Below are 18,886 nucleotides of genomic sequence, written 5' to 3' on the forward strand. Positions count from 1 at the left end.
CTGACCTCTCTAATTATATTCTCTAATCTGTGGGTTGCAAAGAATCCTAAGAGTTTAGTATTTCTCAACATAGTTAAGCCACTGAGTATTCCTTCTGGAAAAGGCAAGTGCTAGTAAAATAGCATCCTTTTAGAAGTCAGTTAAAAACCCGTAAGTGTGAAGACAGGATACTGATTTCCCTTGTCTACTTTTTCTAAGCCGGAGTGAGCTTCTTGCTACTTAGGACATACACATTTATCCTGAAATGCCAAAAAAAATACCTTTTCATTTTTCTTCCTTTCCTCCCTTCCTCACCCTCCATTTCCCCCCAGCTCTCAGGGCCAGAGCTGGGCAGGAGGATGCTTTCCCACCCCCACCATGGAGCTGCGCTGTGGGGGATTGCTGTTCAGTTCTCGCTTTGATTCAGGGAACCTAGCCCATGTGGAGAAGGTGGAGTCTGTGTCTGGTGATGGGGAAGGAGTAGTGGGTGGGGCATCAGCCCCCACTGGCACCCTAGCTTCTTCCCCTGACTATGAATTCAACGTGTGGACCCGACCAGACTGTGCTGAAACGGAATTTGAGAATGGGAACAGGTAAGAGGAAAGTAATGGAGGGTGGAAGCAGGAAAGGAGGGGCTGCCCTGTCCCAGATCCATGCTTCATTAGCTCCTTGACTCTCAGTTCATACCAGCATACCACCTCTGCCCCCACTAAATAGCTCTTCCCCGATGTTGCTTGTTCCAGTTCTTCCAAGTCTCTCTGCAGTATATAACGTCCTGCCCCCCCTGGTTGGCCTGCAGGTCATGGTTTTACTTCAGCGTCCGGGGAGGAACTCCAGGGAAACTCATCAAGATCAACATCATGAACATGAACAAGCAGAGTAAACTGTACTCCCAGGGTATGGCCCCGTTTGTGCGCACGCTGCCCACCCGGCCGCGCTGGGAGCGCATTCGAGACCGCCCTACTTTTGAGGTAAATTCTTCATGAGTAGGAAGGAAAGACTTGGGCGCTGAAGTAGAGGGGGAAAAGGAAAAGGAGTGTACCCTCAATACTGAGCGCGAGGCAGGTGGGCACCAGGCTTGGGTATCAGCTTTTCCTCCAGCGCTAGCCAGAGTCCACGATAAGCTGCTGCTTCAGGAAGCCTTGAGGAGCTTGTTGTCCTCTGGGACGTCACAGTGGGAGGGGAGCTGGTCAGTGCGAGCAGGGTGAGTTCAGTTCCTGGTGATCCCAGCAGGATCTTAGTCTGACACCTGTGGCGTCTTGCCGCCTTTCCTCCTCTGCTCCTCAGATGACAGACACGCAATTTGTGTTATCCTTCGTTCACCGATTCCTGGAGGGCCGTGGGGCCACCACCTTCTTCGCCTTCTGCTACCCCTTCTCCTACAGTGACTGCCAGGACTTGCTGAACCAGCTAGACCAGCGCTTTCTGGAGAACCACCCTACCCACAGCAGGTGCCAGCCCCATTCTTACTCCCACCACAGCGTTCCGGACCGCCTAGCCACCTCTGCTACTTCTGAAACTTGCCCTTAGAGCCTTGAAGCAAATTTCATCCCTTCTTTTCTCTGTACAGAATGTGGGACTTTGGGTACCTTTGATAAGTATGTTTCTGTCTGACCTTGATCTCAGCATCCCACAGCTACCCTGTCCTTGTCCACCTGCCCAATTCCAGCATCTTTATATCCTCGTTCTCACAGTTGTCCAGAATTTAGCCAACACTACTGTTGCCCAGCACACCATTTTTTCTGTCCCAACAGAAGGTAATTCTCGCCATCTTCACAGAGTAACCTATCCTAGGGAGCAAAACCGGGAGAAAACACTAAGTTCATCCTGTCCTGTGTTCTGCATTCTGGGGACGGTAGGGCCCCAAAGGTTAGGGTGAGGGACCAGGTCCTACAAATCCTGGCCTTGTACCGCCTGCCTAATGGTTTATACTCCCGTAGCCCCCTGGATACCATCTATTACCACCGGGAAATCCTTTGCTATTCTCTGGATGGACTTCGTGTAGATCTGCTAACAATCAGTTCCTGCCATGGACTTCAAGAAGATCGAGAGCCCCGTCTGGAGCAGCTGTTTCCTGATATCGGCACCCCCCGGCCATTTTGTTTCACAGGCAAGAGGGTGAGTGACAATAACATATTGGCAGCATCTTGGCATCCCCCTGGCTCTAGCACTGCAGTGGTATAAGGCCATGTGGCCTCTAGACATCTTGGACTCTGGCCTCAGCCTACACTGAGGCCAGCCTGACAACTCCCACTCCACTTGCAGACTCAGCCAGCTGGAAACCCAGGACTATTCCTGCCCACCCCCCAATCTACTGCTGAGTGAAACTAGAATTACTGACCTAATGACTGTTCTCCTCTCTACCTCAGATATTCTTCTTAAGCAGTAGGGTACACCCTGGGGAGACACCATCTAGCTTTGTCTTCAATGGCTTTCTGGATTTCATCCTTCGACCTGATGACCCCCGGGCCCAAACCCTACGTCGCCTCTTTGTCTTTAAGCTGATTCCTATGTTGAACCCTGATGGTGTGGTCCGGGGTCACTACCGGTAAGAACCCTCCTCAGCCTTTCTGTATTGGTCCCAGCGTCCCTCATGCCCTGCATCTCAATGAAATGTTATGAAACTCTTCTCTGACTTCTCCGGTATTCCCAGTTCTCGTGTACCCTAACAAGGGCGAGCCCATCTAGTCATGGGTCCAGTAACCTGAGAGGGAGAATGAGCCCCTCCAGTGGCTCTTTCTGGAAGGAGCAGAACTAGAATAACTGCGGGTCCCTCCTTAGTTTCTGCCATAGGAGTGAAGCAGATCAGGAGAGGGCCTGTTCCCAATTCCTTTCTTTCATGCAAAGCCCAGACTCTCGTTTTCTAAGTCAATTTCCCAGTCTCCTTTGCTGGCCCCATCTCTAGACCCTGCTTCGGCTCTTACTTTCCTACAGCACAGACTCACGTGGAGTGAATCTGAACCGTCAGTACCTGAAGCCCGATGCTGTGCTGCACCCTGCCATCTACGGGGCTAAAGCTGTGCTTCTCTACCACCACGTGCACTCCCGCCTCAACCCCCAGGCCCCCTCTGAGCACCAGCACAATTCCCATCTCCCTCCTGAGGCCCCCCTTTCTGACCTTGAGAAAGCCAACAATCTCCAAAATGAAGCTCACCTGGGGCACTCATCTGCCGGGGATAATCCGGAGGCCTGGACGCAGACTGAGCTGGCAGAACCAAAACCTGACAGTGTGTGGATTGTGCCACAACAGTCTGCTGAGGTGGAGCAGCCCGCCCCCGACACCATCCCGCCCAAAGAGAGTGGTGTTGCTTACTACGTGGACCTGCATGGGCACGCTTCCAAAAGGGGCTGCTTCATGTACGGCAACAGCTTCAGTGACGAGAGCACCCAGGTAGGAATGCAAGGAATGTCACGTGAGTGTGGGAGGTGTTCAGGTTAGGAGACAAAAGACCATGAACAGGGAAGGTGGCCTTTGGCAGGGAGGCCTGCCACTGTGAGAAGCCGCCTCTGAATAACCTTCATGGGGCCAAGAAGGGATGGCATCAGGGCCTCTGATCTCCATCATTACCTTTGAAAGAAGGTCAAGCTGACCCTCTTTTCTAGAGTTTGGGAAACCAGGGAAGAAGGGGGGGTTTGTATTACTGGAGAAGCAGCTGAGAGCTTAAAAACAGGCAAAATTGTACTTTCCATCAGCTGGGAATAATGTGAGGCGTGCAGTGAGAATTTAGGAGACCTTGGCTACTGCTGATGGCCGTGACAGTCTCTGCCTCGTGTCGAGTCACATGGCCCCGTGTGTGCCATCTCTTCCTTGCCCTGTCCCTTCTTTCTCTCCATTCCTCCTCCTGATTGCCTTCTCCTCCTCCAAACAGGTGGAAAATATGCTGTATCCCAAGCTCATCTCCCTGAACTCAGCACACTTCGATTTCCATGGCTGCAATTTCTCAGAAAAGAACATGTATGCCCGAGACCGCAGAGATGGCCAGTCTAAGGAGGGGAGCGGCCGGGTTGCAATCTACAAAGCCTCAGGGATAATCCACAGGTTGGGAGGCAACTGGGATGCAAGCAATGACATACTCCTCTACAGAAAACAATACCCTGTACCCTGTCTAGGGTGCTTGAGGAGTAGGGGGCGGCCCACAGGTTCACGGTTGGTGTGACTGTCTTTAGTCTGGGACTTCCCCTTTTTGTAACTTATGAGTGTGTGCTGTAGGGCAGATGCTAGTTGCTGGGGACTTCCTATTTGTCTTCATTTTTTCGCAAGGGATTACTTTTTAGACCACCCATGCTGTCCCCATGGCTCTGTCCTGACTCTGTCCAGGCAGGACTCTGATAAGGATCTCTCTGTCTTAGCTATACACTTGAATGCAACTACAACACTGGACGCTCAGTCAACAGCATCCCTGCCGCCTGCCATGACAATGGGCGTGCCAGCCCCCCACCCCCGCCAGCTTTCCCCTCCAGATACACCGTGGAGCTGTTTGAGCAGGTATGAATAACTGGGATAAGTGTAGGGGGGAAGAACCTCAAATTCTGGGAAGGCCTTCATGCCTGTTGCCTAACTAAAGTCCTCTGAGGACTCCCCACTTTGGTTATTTCCCTTTGTGGGCAGGCACAGGCCTCTAACTATAATGGTATGGAAAGGACATTTGAACAGTCTCTTTCTGACCTCCCACTACAGAGCATCCCTAGTCCAGCTGAGTCAGAGTCTTTGCCTCTGAGCTTGTCTTCTTCCGTTACTGAGTTTACCCACTCTTAGGCTCAAAGGCACCCCCTGCACAGATGTCCCAGGGCACACAAGAGTAGAAAACCATGGGTTATAGAAGAGATCCAAACACCTTCTCCTGGGAGAATTCCTTTCTGGTGCCAGTCAGAATACACAGCCACCCCTATTTTGGTAATTGATGCCGGCCCCCAAAGAAGCCACAGTTTAGGGAACAGCTCAAAATCCACCTGTGATAAACAGACCAGGTACAAAATTTGGGGCCGTTCTCTCCTTCCACTGTGCTGTGCACCTCACCCCAACCCAGCAGACCTGGTTGGGAGACCAAGGTGCTGAGCCAAACTGGGCTCCCCACAGGTGGGACGAGCCATGGCCATTGCAGCCCTGGACATGGCCGAATGCAATCCGTGGCCACGAATTGTGCTGTCAGAGCACAGCAGCCTCACTAACCTGCGGGCCTGGATGCTAAAACACGTGCGCAGCAGCCGCGGCCTGAGCAGCACTGTGACTATGGGTGTCACCAAGAAGAGAGGCTCTCGGACTCCACCCAAAAGTAACAAGTAAGAGAGCAGAGGGGGAGGAAAGGTATGGAAGTGGCACAGGGTTCTGGAGCAGGAGTTCCAAGGAAGTGTTACTCCTTTCCTCTTCCCCAAAGTACCGCATGATATAAATGCTTCCAGGGTAAATTGAAATTATTAAGATGAGTTCATTTTCTGAGAATGGGATCCTTTTCCCTTTCCCCTGGAACTATGTACTTCCTAGATATTGAAAATCAGGCTTGGAACTCCCTACTCCAGAGCCCTGCACAAAATAAATACAGCTGTGGTGAGAGTAGGGGGCAGTTTTCCCCATTCACAAATACAATTGTGTGTGACTGAGGGGGGTCCCAGAGGCAGGACCAAAGCTGTAAGGCAGAAATTCAGCGGGAGCTAAAGCCATTGGGGTAGCCCTTAGTACATTTTCTGCAGGAGCGTGGAGGCATGAACAAGGGCTTGTAAGCATTCTGAGACCAGCAGGTACCAGCAGGTGTACCAGCAGGTACAACCCAAGTTAAACACCTCAGGAATATGCATTCCTCACTACCCCCTTGGAATGAATCCCTAAGTCTTTTCACCCTAAAGGTGAAACTTTACTGAATATCAGACCTAGGAGAAAGAGTTGGGACAAACCTCCCTGGCCCAGGGGTAATTGGCATCTACTTCTTTGCAGTGGATTACCTGTTTCCTGCTCTGAAAATACCTTGAGCCGCACACGAAGTTTTAGCACTGGCACAAGTGCTGGTGGCAGCAGCAGCAGCCAACAAAATTCTCCACAGATGAAGAACTCCCCCAGCTTTCCTTTTCATGGCAGTCGGCCTAATGGGCTGCCAAGCCTGGGCTCTGGCACCCAGAAGGTCAGCCACAGGGTGCTGGGCCCCGTCAGAGGTAAGCCAGTCTGGGGCCCGCTGCAGCAGATGCTCAGTTGTTTGGGGCACTGCTGGGGGGAGTGAGAGCCTGAAGATACACACTTGGTCTGGGACCAAGGGGTGAATCAATAAAACTAGTCTCTAGCAGAACCTGAGGCCTCTCCTGCGATGTTGGTGTTTCCGGCGGCATGAGCTCCAGGGTGGTATTGTGTGTGGCAGAGGCAGGAGTCTTGGCTGTGCGCGCTTCTCTGCTGGGAGGCAGGGGAGTTCCCGAGGATGAAATATTCGCCCAAGCAGGACCACATTGAGAAATGGAGCCTCTGCATCAAGGACAGTGATAGGCTGTCCTGTTGGGGGCAGTATAAAGGGGAATGTTCTCACAGCCCAAGTTGGGCTGAAAATTGTTCCTAGCTTCAGAGCCTATGCAGAAAGTGGTAGCAGAAGGATTCCAGCTCTTCCAAGGGAAAATGAAATAACATAGCTTCTGTTCCATGCGTATACGATAGGGCAGTCTGGCCCCTTCCAACAATGATCACAGTTGCTCAACTGTGCATCAGTGCCTCTAGGTTTTGCCCAGTGAGGCCCTGCTTGATAAGAGGGCTTGGGTCAAAATGTGTACCAGAAGCAGATGGATCTTTGGGGAAAAAGAAAAGGAAAGGACTGCAGAGCCATCCCTTGGGAGTGACCTTGACTGTGGTAGGGAGAGAGATTGTTGCAGCCCCACTTCTGGAAGCACGCGACCCATCAATCAGTATCATGCGTGGCTTCAGAGGTACGGAAATCTTGCCAAGCATATGGAGTCTTGAACATTGGAGCTAAGAGCTTTACAGGTTTAAAGCTGCACTTGTCCTTGTTAGCACTTCCCTGCTACTCAGCTTTCAACAAAGCTCTTGGTACAGACCTGAAACCTCACTGGGTCTGCAGCTGTCAGTCTCACTGCCTCAGGACAAACAGTGGTCCCGCCAGCTTTGCCAGAAAGATGCTCTCCTCCTGGTGTGCATGCAGTTCCTGTTTACATTCCAAGCCCTCATTTGAGATTCTGTCTGCATTGGGAAAGGACACTTTTGCACACTGTACTTGAATGAGAGTATTAAAGTAATAATGATACCTTATATTTAAATAGCATTAAATAGTGTATATTTCATTTCATGGTAATGCGGACCCACAGAGGTAGATGGTACTTCCATTTTTCTGATGAGGAAACGGAGGTGGTTTAGGATGATTTGCCCAAGATTGCACAGGGATTGATGGTTATTGAAACTTAATATTCAAATTTCTTCTCCCTATTATTATTGTTGGCGTTTTTTGATCAGCCTCTCATACCTCTTAACTCTTAATAGTTCCTAGAAAGGAAGGAACATCAGCACCACAAATTCTCCTCTGGTCACAAAAGGGAAACAGCAAAGAGCCTTTTTTAGCTCCTCACTGGAGGATTCTAGGCAGCTTTTAATTAGTGTACTATTAACAGCTCCCCACCAACCCCAATACAAAGCGCTGTATTAAGAAGTTCCTTGAGTGAGGGACAGGTACTCTGTTTATTTCCCAAGATAAAAACATAAAATAGGCATAGTCAATACTGAGTAATTCCTGATCAAATGACTTGAAATTTAATAGAGGACATGGGACAGCGAAACCAACATAAAAACACACAATTAGAAACATAGAGTCTGACCTCGGGACACTGTTGTAGATAAACACACAGAGTAATTAGCTAGAGACATTCAGTTGAGAAATGGTTTTGAAAAGTAGGTGGTGATATATGACAGCCAAGACCAGAACTACCGGACACAGCGGAAAAACACAAGTAGACTAGCTGGTTCAAAAGGCCAGGTTCTTCACCACGAAAACTAAGAAAGGTAGAAGAAACTGAAATGTCTTGAACTAAGAAAGGTAGAAGAAACTGAAATGTCTTGAAAACAAAAATAATGTGTTAACTTATACAGCCAGCCCCCCACATCCGCAGGTTCCACATCTGCAGATTCAACCAATCACAGATGGAAAATACATACTATGTAATTAATTAGGCCTACGATGTCTATATCTATAGTGAACATGTACAAACAGGTTTTCTTGTCATTTCTAAATAATAAAGTATAATAACTATTTACATTGCATAAGGAGTTGTAAGTAATCTAGAAATGATTTGAAGTACACTGGCAGATGTGCCTAGCTTATATGTCATATTTAGGTATACTTTGTCTTCCAAGATAGGAAAACACAATCCCCAATCTCATAAATCTAACTATAAAGCAGCTATTACTTTCCATACCTAAAATTTGGATTGTGATTTGACAAAGGATTTCTTTTAACTTGTGAATTTATAAGAAATTTCCCACTAATGTGTAAAAATTATATCACATTTAACTACACTTAATTAATGTCAATTCTCTATTAACTACAACAAATCATTAGTTTGGACTATCCAGAAAATAGGCAGCCCAGCCAGGAGCTTAAGGCAGAAGTTCAGGGAATTAGTCTGAAAGGTTCTGTCTTTGGCTAGGGATGACATTTTAGAAAACCAGTGAGTGAGCAGTAATTTTCCTGGGACAGGAGGCTGGGAAAGGGTTGCATAAGTCTTGACTTCCAGCAATCCCAATCACAGTGCCAAGGTCCTCTCTACCTTGTTCTTTTCTGCTGCAAAAACGGGCACTCAGGGCACCTCCCCAGACCTGTAGTCAGGCTCAGAAGCAGACAGCACTATCAGCAGCCACTGCTGCAGAGACGGGAAAGGCCAACCGTGAAGTGAGGGAACTCACAGCCTGTGAGGGGCTACTGGCGCAGAAGTATGCAAACACTTGCTGGGGAGAGCGTAGCTATGTAAGCCAAACTCTCCGTCTGTGGTTATGTACTGATGAAAGCAGGGCAAAGTGAGGTGCCCAGGAGACACAATTTAAGAAGGCGCTCACTTGCGGGGTCGGGCAAGGCCCTCCTTAAAATGTGCGCCCTTTGTGTCTCATCTGCTTCACCTAGTCCTAGCCCCAATCCCAGCAAGTCTCACTCAGTAACTGAAATGTATTCCCTGGCCCACCAGCCTGCCCAGGGCAATACTAGTATAAAAGGAACTTAAAGGTAATGGCGGGCACCTTCAGCTGTCATCTTACCACCACCACTCTCACTCCCCGACTCCCAACTCTGGCACTTACACCTGAGGTTACCAAAATCTTTTCCTGGCCTCTGTAATGTCTTGGCTCAGCAGGCAGGCCACTTTTGATAAAGCAGCTACTTACAGGACATAGGAACTGCCCCCCATTCTATGACTTAATTTTTCCACTGCAAACAAAAGTTGCATGTTAAATGGCTTAAAACTTGTCTTATGGCAGGAAATGCCTCCTAACACACCTACCCTGAGCACTGCGCCTGGCATTTATTAAGGGATCAGCAAATATCAGCTGGGTGAATAAAAGGCAAGAAGTTGGGAGCCAAATGAATGCTTCTCACATCCTTACCACTCAGGAGGGCATAAATCAGATCTGCAATCACCCCCAAGGATTCAATAAGATCTGGGGAGCTACAGATAGGGACAGTTCTAAAAGTGTTTAGGGTGGATGATGTAGGATCTAGGGACAAATGAGAAGAGTGTTCCTCTGAAGTGTGAGGCCTTAGACTACCCGCTCAGCCATGAGGTCTGTCTAGCTCTACCTCACAGACCTTTGCCCCACGACTATCTTGCCACTCCCGAAATAGAATCTGTAGCTGATCATCATAAAATATCAATTCAATACATCTAGAAGCAGAACTGATAGCCTATCACTCTTGCATTCAAACTTAAGCTGCTTTTTCAGAACCCGAAAATAATAGTTTGGGACCCTCACTTTAATTCTCGTCTCAGTGGGCGCCAAGCAGGCCTAGAGCCAAAAATCAAAACATGAAAAACTGGGTTGTATGCTTACAATGCCAGGTTTACAGGCAGACTTGGCCAGGTCTTTTAAGTGCAGTCTGTAATTAAATGCTTTATATGCTCCAGTTCAGGCCTCCTGGACCAGACCTTGTCTCATATCCTGAAACTAATTAAGGACAGGATCCCTATTTTATCCTTACTATCTTTCCTGTGACCCCTGCATATCACATTGAATTTATGATATCATTTGCCTGTTTAGCTTCCCATCTTAAGTGTTACTCGATTTCTTACTAGAACCTACAAATGTCCCAAAGGCTTTCACCCTTTTTCACTTATTCTTTCCTGGACTGAGGATGAGGCTTTATCTGTTAACATGATTTCAGCATGACTCTATGAGTAAGTATTTCTCAGATCATCTAGAAACCCACTAGTTCCTTCTCTACCAAGTTCTTATTTCTGCCTACTGTTCACTGTGAATTGGACGTTTTAACCAAAGACTTATCCAGGCCTGGGCTTTGTAGTAGTCAAAGTCTCAACAGTGGTAGGTAATATTTCAGGTTTGACTGTGGCCATAAATCTGACTTCTGTTGTCTTGTTGGCATCACAGTAATTAGTAAAAACAGATTACTAATTACTAGTCCTTTAATCTGTTTTTGACTCTTAGCTATGGTCTTGAGATTGTAATTGGTACCCACCATCTCAGCAAATTCCTCAAAGTAGAGTAGCTTCCATAGTGAGGTCTCTCCCTTTTAGTCCTGTTCATGTATCAATTTTTAAACTTTGGTTTGGGACACTCCAAAGTTATCCTGTTACTACTGGCTACTGCTCATCTTGACTAGCTCAGTGTAGCTACACAAGATGATATTCTTGTCAAGTACTTCCTAAGCTGGAGACTTTTCACATCTAACATGTTGCTTTGTTAGGGATCAGTTCCTTTGAATTCAGTTCCATGAAGGTTAAACTAGCTCATTGGTTTGAGAGCATTTGGTATCCGCTGCTGCTCTGTAATGAGGACCTGCCAAGTCTGAAAGCCTCCCTACCCCACCCACTCAACACCTGCTCCACTGGAAGCCCACCTTTCAGAACTTACAGTGGTGAGGTTCTAACCACATGGACTAGACCAGAGAGAGCTGTCCTACAGGGTATAACTCTTATGTCCTTAGAAATGATCTGTCTGTAGTTGGTGTCTGCTGCTTAGGTAAACAAAGTACTTACTAAGGTCTCTGGTTTTTCAAACAGTATTTTATAGGCATTGGGACATATAGTAGTGGAGAAGACAAGGTCCACACCCTCAAGTTCCTATTAAGAGTATTAGCTAACACTTCCTACTTACTATGTATGGGCACTACTGTAAGTACTTTACCTGCACTAAATTGTTTACTGGCCAAGTGCACAAAGAATAGTGAATAAAGGAGAATAATTAATTCTACCTGTATGGTCAAGGAGACTGACATGGTGATGGCACATGTCTGAGGGACATGCAAGATGCCCAAGTTTTCAGTAGGGTGAGGAGCAGATACTGCAGAGCAGGCATACTGCAGAGCAGGCACATAGCTGGCAGCCCTAAGAGCTGAAGCAGAGGGAGTAAAGGATCAGGCAAGCAGCCCACTGAGGATATAGAGAATGGAGCCCCAGCAGACAGCACTTTGAATGCCATGTCAAGAGGTTTGGAGTTTACCCTTTAAAAAACCTTCAGTATCTTCCCCTGGCTTAAGCCAAAGTGATTGTTGATCATGTCTATGTTTTAGAGTAATTTCTGGCACCTTTGTGAAGGATAGATGGTAAAAAGAACCACCAAGTAGGGATTTTTTTCAAAAGCTAGATGAAAAATAAACACATACATATGGGCATTGACCATGACACGGGAGAAAAAAGGAGGGCCTCCCTGGTGGTGCAGAGTGTTGACCGCATCGCTAGGAAGCTGTCCACAGCCTCTGCAGCGAGAGTTCGATCCCTGGCCAGCCAAGGAGATACCCACATGGCACGGCAGACCTCTCCTGTCGCCCACTGCTCCCCTCAGCAGTGCTTTTGGTCCATCTGCCTGTTCTGCTCCCCGCTCTGTCTCTGGTGAGTCCTCTCACCCTCCTGTGCCTCTGGCCTGTACCCCAGCTCTTGTGTAAATAAAATCTTTAAAAAATGAAAAAAAAAAAAGGAATTCAAGTGAAAGCAGAGATAGAATTACCAAAACTTGGTGAGACACAAATCTAAATATGAAGGAGTCGAGTTTCTAACATATGTTTTACCAAGATAGGGGGGACACAGGGTGGGAGAAAATGAGTTTTGTTTGGGTGATGAGTGTGCCAGGCAGAAATGTGTAGTGGACAATTAAAACTGCAGTTCAGGAGAAAAGGGATAGAAACCTGGGGAGTTCAGAATGCCAAAAACAGAAAGGTGGGGGAACACTGACTTTTAGGAGGGCAGGAAGAGTAGTTGGAGAGGCAGTTAGAGAAGAACCTAGGGAAGCTGTTTTAGAAGCCAAGCTCAGGAACTTCTTTGTCAGTGGAATGAACTGGTATGTGAGCAGGTTGGTTGGCTACAGAGATGCAAAGGAGGAAGGCTGGCTGGGAGCTGGCTAATGGAATAAATGAGAGTTACTATACACACTAGCTCACTGATGGGAGCAGAAGAATGTTTGTTACTTTAAACCAGGGACACTGGTGTGATAAAAAGGTTAAAAGCAGGAACTTCTGACCGAGGGGCGCCAGCGGGACAGAGGAGTGACAGTGCCTCATTAGCCTTTTTTTCTGCTTGTGTCCATTCTACTTAGAGCCCCGAAGCCAGGACAGGAGACGGCGGCAGCAGCCGACCCATCGCTCTACTTCAGGCAGCCTGGTCCCAGCCCCAACTAATTCTGGCCCAGCCTCCTCACGAAACATGGGCTCCTGCCTACTGCCCAACACACTCAGCATATCAGGTCTGTACCCACTGCCACTTAAGTCTGTGTTCACCAGCCTCCTTCCTTCCCGACTACCCAGGCTGTTAAACCAGGCTCCTTACTGAGCTTGAAGAAATCCCTTCAGCTATGCTGTCACCTGACCCAGACTTCCTTCTTGACCTGGTTAATGCAGGTCACTCCAGGCCAGGGACATAGTTATCCTCCTGATTATCCTAACTCCCTGTACAGAAGCTGGAATTCAGTGAACACCTTTGTATAATAAAATAATAGTTACCACTTATTGAGCGTTTACTATATGCCAGACATTGCTCTACGCATTGAATCCTCATTTTCATAGTTGAGGAACCTGAGGTCTTTTCCCGCTTGCTACTTAGTCAAGCTTCCTGACTTCAGGAGCTGGCCAACATTAGACAAACCTGAAGAATGAAAAAAAAGCGCAGACCTTTCACCTGTCTTCACTGCAAATATTGTGTGACCAAAAGCTGTTGTCTGCACTGCTTCTGAGTTAGAGACCCATCTGTGTAAAGGACCGGAGGGGAACTGATCAGACTCCACTTCTTCCACCTCCCTCAGAGCCCATCACATCTGCCCTGTTTACACTCTCTTCAGCGGGTAGCGGTGGGGTAGCCCGCAGCCCACCAGTGGAGGGTACTGCTGACTTAATCCTTGAATGCTTGTAACTCTGAGTGGAATAAGCTCTACGGTCTCTACCTTTTCAGAGATCAGCTTGAGTGGGTTCTGACTCAAGCTCCAAGCTGCTGCTGCACTCCTTGGACCAGATTACTGCATGCTGTGCTTCTCAACCAGGGGCGATTTTGCCCCCCAGGGGACATTTCTCAATGTCTGGAGATATTTCTGGTGACTATAATAGTGAGGGCTAAGGGAAGAAACAGCAACTAACGGTAGAGGCCAGAGGTGCTGCTAAACATCTTACAATGCACAAAACAGAATTACCCAGCCCAGCTATCAACAGTGCCAAGACTGATCTAAAGCTACTGCTACTCCATTGCCCCTTCCCTGATGCCAATTTCTTTTGTTCCTTAGGGAGCAGCTGCTCATTCCTATCCTCAGGGGACAAGTCAGAGGCTGTCATGGTGATTGGGAAAGGTCTGCTAGGGACTGGAGCTCGGATCCCCTGTATCAGGACCCGATTACAGGTAACATTTTGGGGTCTTCCCTGGTCCCCAGCTAACAGCTGTGGCGGAGCCCAACAAGGCACTGTTCATCTGGGTAGTGGGAGGGAAAATGCCCAGCACCACTTTACCACCTCTCCCAGCCACATCAAGACCTGCTCTGGTGCCTGACTCCAGTGCTCCCTTTCCCTTCAGCCAGGTCTCTTGCTTGCCTCCAACCCATGTACCTGCCAGTTAGACCCCACCCTCAGCCTGCTAGCTTTGCCGGTCCCTCCCCTTAGCTTCTCCTCTCTTTCTGCCCAGACCTGCCCGAGGAGAGTTCCCGCCAGAAGGGGTCCCGGATTCCCCAGGTAACACATGTGGCTGCTGCTCCTAGGAACAGCTATGCAACCAATTCTGACTCAGTCCAGATCCCCATGCTAGGTTGGCTATCCTTGGGTGTAGGCAGAAACTGACTTTATATGGGTGAAGCTTAGCTGCTCTGGCAGGGGCTAAGGCAGCGGCTCTGAGGGAGGTCTACCAATCCTCCAACATCTTTCCACACAGTGCTGTTCTATTCAGCCACACCTGACCCTGAGGTTAAATGCTGGATCCTTTTGCCTCCCCTAGTTAAGCAAGGCTTGGAGTGTACAGTCATAAATGAACCCAGGAGTTCTGTTGTTCTGCCTTACCTTCGCACTAGGGACCGTGCCCGGAAATTAGATTCCAGTACCTGTGTTTACCCCTTTGCTACACTCTTTCTGCATGCAAACTCTAGAAGCAAACTTAGAGGCAAAAAAGTTCATAGAAGAATCCAGCCTCTTAGCTTACCCATGTCCACACAGGCTAGGCCCAGGTTGGGCCGGGGCTCACCGCCGACTCGCAGAGGGATGAGAGGCTCTTCGGGCCCCACATCCCCTATTCCTGGGACCAGGGAGAGCAGTGAGCTGGAGCCGGGACCCTGCTCTGCACCAGGGTGAGCACAGAGTTCAGTCCCTTGCCCCACCTCTCACTTCTAGCCCCTCATTCCCATTTCTGCCTTTCAGGAGCATTTTCTTCCTTCCCTGTTCCGTGACCCCAAGACTAAATGTACTTTTTTGAGAATCTGGTCCCTGATTTATTTTCCCTGTCATGGCCTCAATCTTTACTTCAATGTATAAGAAGAAAACTTCAAGTTTGGGTCTAAGGCCTAGGAGCTGGCTGGTTCCAGCATCAGACCATAGTGTAATACTCAACCCGCCTATCCTTACCTGTCATCTCCCAATCCCTGGCTAAAAGATTATAAGAGAGGAAGAGTTTCCACAACCCTGATTCCTCTTTCTTCTCTGTTGCAGGCTGCCTCAGGCCGGGCCCCCACGGCCCCATTCTGCCCCTGCCTTTTCTCCTCTTTCTTGTAGTCTCTCTGACTCCCAGTCCCGGATTTGTTACAGTGGGGGGCCCTTGGGCCAAACTGAGGTTTGTTTTGTCCCTAAGTCTCCCTCGTTTGCTGCATCTCCCCGGGTCTGATGCCTGGACCATCATGCCTAGGATATAATCCCAAGATGGGGAACACAGGGAGAAATGTGCTAGTCTCCACCCTCAGCTGCTGATTCCATGTGACAACTGTACCTCCTTGGAATGCCAGTGATATCATTCTGCTGCATTGCAGAACAGCACCTTGAAACAGGACAAAGCAGGGACTTGCCACCCCTTCCCTCCCTCCACAGCACAAGATTTTGGGACCACAAAAAAATATATCTATATTTTTATATTGGGTGGGGAGTAGAAAAGAAAGCAGCCCCTATACTGGGCCCTACTCAGTGGCAGCTTCTTGTTCCATAGGGTTAAGGAAGACTTTGAGGAAATAAAAGTTGTTTGGAAAAATCCAGGTGTAGTTGCTTTGTATGTTGTGATGGGTAGAAGGGATGAAGTGAAGTGTGAAGGCCCCTCACACCCTCCATCTTGCCTCAGACTATGTCCTGGAACCCTAGAAAAAAGGGGGAAAGACCTGAGGTAAGGAAAATGCTACATCTTTCCTCTGGGGAAATCCTTCAGGAATCCACTCCCATCCAACCTGTTCCCCCTTCACATTTTTGACCCACACCACCACCCCACCTTTCTTCTCTGACTTAGGTCTACAGTAGCCAACCTCTAAATCAGAGTCCTGGCCCCAGAACATGGAAATTCTTTGCCTTCATGCCCCCTCACCAGAAAATTTGGTGCCTAAATAAAAGCCTAAACTTTGGGAAAGTGAGGGCTATTTAAGTGACCAGCCCATATTCTCCGAGTTGGATGGCCGCCTCAGTGCCTTTATTCCTACCTGTATCAGTGTCTCCTTGAAGCCATACCCCCAACTTGGAAACCTGGGGAACACATGAAGATGGGACTGAGGGGGATTCAGAATCCCACTCCCATTCTAGCAGAGAGCAGCTTAAGAGGGAGAAGGGCACTGCAAGGCGCTCCCTACTCTGCAGATAAAGGACCTCAGTTCTTGGTCCGACACTTTCTGATTTGAAGTTTCGAACCCTGCCCCCCCTGGCGCGGCCTCGCCACTCCACTCTCCGGGGCGCTACGACCCGGACCGTTACCTGGGGCGGAGAAAGCGCCACTTTCATTCCTGTTTCTTGGGGTTGTTGACAGCCACGTAGTGATAGAGAACGACAAGCAGGAAGAGCGACACGCCCAGCATGTTGGCGAAGATGGCGAGCTGCACGTCTGTGATCATCCTGCGGGGAAGAGGAGGGACTGAGCCTCCGGCGACGCGCTCCTCGTCCCGGACGGGCCCGTCCTCGCCCCCGGGCCAGCCACCGCCGACCGGCGGGTGGGCCGCGCCTGCGTGTCGCTCACCTGACCGGCTGGGCTCGGCTCCGACGCGGTCTGCGCACCAGCTCGAGGTAGTAATCCCGGGCCGGAAGTGCAGAGCGCCAGCTCCGCCCCCGCCAGTCGCTTCCGGCCGTGCGGCCCGCTCGGAGGGCCCCTCTAGCCCCGCCGTCTCGCCTGCTCGGCGGGCGCGCTCGCCGGGGGCGGGGTCCGGGCCGCGCAGCTGGGGCGCGCGCGCTTTGATCCCGGCGCGGGCAGCTGGCGGCAGCTGGCGCGGCCCGGGGCGCGGCGTGCGGCCCCGCGTCCGCCTCCCCGGAGCGGAGGAGCGGCTGGATGAGGGTGCGCGGCGGGCCCGGGTGGAAAGCGCGGCCTGACCCCGAAACTCCCGCCCTCCTTCCTGCCTCGGCCCCCCGCGCAGCTGCCCACCCGTCGCTTCCCGGCCCGGCCCCGCCAGGTGCTTCCTTTGGGCCCCGCCCTCGGGGTCCCCTCCCTGGCCGGGGCCCCGGGGAGGCGGCTGCGGAATGGCGCCGAGTGGGGACGTGGCCGGGCCGGCGGGGTGCCCCGCTCCTCGGAGCCGGCCGCTCTGCCCCGTCCCGCCAGGCGCGGCCCGAGCGAGGCCTCGCTCCCCAGGCGGCTCCACGCACCCCAGCCCGGGGTGGGCGTCGGAAGTAGGGCGGACCCTCCCGGAATCAAACCCCAAACTGTGGGACTGCGGCCAAGTGGGAAATCCCCCCCCGGATGTGAGGGAGGAGAGGGGAGGAAGGGCTGGGCCCGCAGGAGGGTCTGGGTCTGGGGTTCGGAGCCGAGTGTGCCGCCCGGGGGAAATAAAGATTGGGTAGACGTGTTATAGGACAGGGAGAGGACGTGTGAGGGGCTCTGGTGGGCAGGGAGTCGCTCACCGACTGCAGCTCTGCCGGCACAAACCTACTCCCCGCCTCACTCCTTGCTTTTCCTCGCCTTCACCATAAAAGGGAACGGCGTTGAGCCAGTCTGGGACGGGCGGGCGGGGGCTGGGCTGCTGCTCTGGAGCTGTCAGGGGTAATGGAAGCCAGTTGCTTTGCGGTAGAGGGGGGCGAGGGCTCAGGGGACGCCTCTGCTTCCCTGAGCCAAGGAAAACTAGAGGAGCTGCTAGGGCACTGGAACAGCTGGGTCAGGGGACCAGCTTGCCCGTGGGTGCACAGTGGTGTCCCCGTGCCCTGGCCCGGAGTGGGCCCTGGCCTGGGCCGGTCAGCTGTGTGTCCTCCGTGTAAGTGCAGTCTCTGCCTTTAGCAATCTATCCCTCCCCTTACCTCCCCTGCCTCATCCCCAGTGTTTCCCAGAAGTTTCCTATTCAAAATCCCAAACCCGTGTCCCCCCGTGTAATAGTGAAACCCAGACATACATTCAATCATGAGTCCATGTCTAGGCCTTAAAGGATTACGCACATGCTTTGTGTCTCCTGGAAATGAGAAGCCAATCCAAGCCCAACCAGACACTTAGGTCTACTGCTGACACAGAACTAGAGCTGTAGACCCAGACCCTGGGAGCAGACTTCTAGACTACGGACGTCTGAAGGAAAGGTCCTGGAAGAGCCTCCAGTTTCAAAGGCTGTCCTGAAACCAGCTGACCAGGTGCATAGCGTCCTGGACAGCCAGAGCGGAAGGGGATCTTTCAGATCATTTTGTAAAGATGGAAACTGAGGCCCAAACAGCCACAGTATTGACCAAAGTTCTACAACTAGTGAGAGACCGTGTCACTTGATTTTTCTAGTCCATGCACCGTGTTAGGCTGTGGGCTCAATAGGTTGTCCTGGGGCCAAAGATAAGCTGGAAAGGATTTGTTTTAGAACCACCCAGAAATGTCCTTCATAGAACATCCTGTGCCTAGGTCAGCGAGTGTTTATCAGCCTTGAAGGGGTCATTGGCCTAGCGTCTAGAGAGAACTGAAACAAACAATGGTCTCCAGGACTAAACTAGACTTAGCTAAGAGCTAGCAAAACTTGGGTGGAAAAGTATGTGGAAAATGAGGCAAGCAAAACCTCATCCTGAAGGGAATGGGGGATGGGCACATGTGGAGCCTGATCTCTGTGATTAGTGTGACATTTTCAAGAAGACGTGAGGCCAGGACTAGACTCCGGAGTGAAAAACAAGACCTGGGA

At 50.4% G+C, this 18,886-nt stretch overlaps 2 protein-coding genes across 6 annotated transcripts; one reads left to right on the forward strand and one right to left on the reverse strand.

Annotated features, from left to right (window-relative positions):
• Positions 1-342: 342 nt before the first annotated feature.
• Positions 343-16,566, forward strand: AGBL5 (AGBL carboxypeptidase 5; the record flags this gene model as incomplete). 5 transcript variants are annotated; one of them, XM_084236060.1, is made up of 16 exons in its annotated part: positions 343-572; positions 779-950; positions 1,267-1,430; positions 1,920-2,097; positions 2,349-2,527; positions 2,914-3,370; positions 3,849-4,018; positions 4,330-4,465; positions 5,057-5,259; positions 5,909-6,123; positions 12,710-12,860; positions 13,887-13,995; positions 14,275-14,321; positions 14,741-14,926; positions 15,285-15,405; positions 16,462-16,566. In XM_084236060.1, 16 exons carry the CDS (start codon positions 358-360, stop codon positions 16,564-16,566), a joined length of 2,808 nt encoding a protein of 935 aa, XP_084092186.1. The 5 variants fall into 5 exon arrangements, with proteins under 5 accessions (XP_084092186.1, XP_084092187.1, XP_084092183.1 ...); XM_084236061.1 differs by lacking the exons at positions 14,275-14,321; positions 16,462-16,566 and having other exon boundaries at positions 14,796-14,926; positions 15,285-15,456; XM_084236057.1 differs by lacking the exons at positions 14,275-14,321; positions 16,462-16,566 and having other exon boundaries at positions 358-572; positions 14,706-14,926; positions 15,285-15,456.
• On the reverse strand, positions 16,258-16,702 carry OST4 (oligosaccharyltransferase complex subunit 4, non-catalytic). Its single transcript, XM_084236083.1, has 2 exons — positions 16,518-16,702; positions 16,258-16,292 (listed from the first exon to the last, which is right to left on the reverse strand). The coding sequence occupies exon 1, from the start codon at positions 16,652-16,654 to the stop codon at positions 16,541-16,543; it is 114 nt and encodes a 37-aa protein (XP_084092209.1). The 5' UTR covers positions 16,655-16,702; the 3' UTR covers positions 16,258-16,292; positions 16,518-16,540.
• Between the last annotated feature and the right edge of the window lie 2,184 nt (positions 16,703-18,886).

Source organism: Talpa europaea, assembly GCF_964194135.1.
Source record: "Talpa europaea genome assembly, chromosome: 6".
Taxonomy (NCBI): Eukaryota; Metazoa; Chordata; class Mammalia; order Eulipotyphla; family Talpidae; genus Talpa; species Talpa europaea.

Coding starts and splice junctions, on each gene's coding strand:
- OST4 (XM_084236083.1), bottom strand. CDS start 16,654: ATGATCACAGACGTGCAGCTCGCCATCTTCGCCAACATGCTGGGCGTG.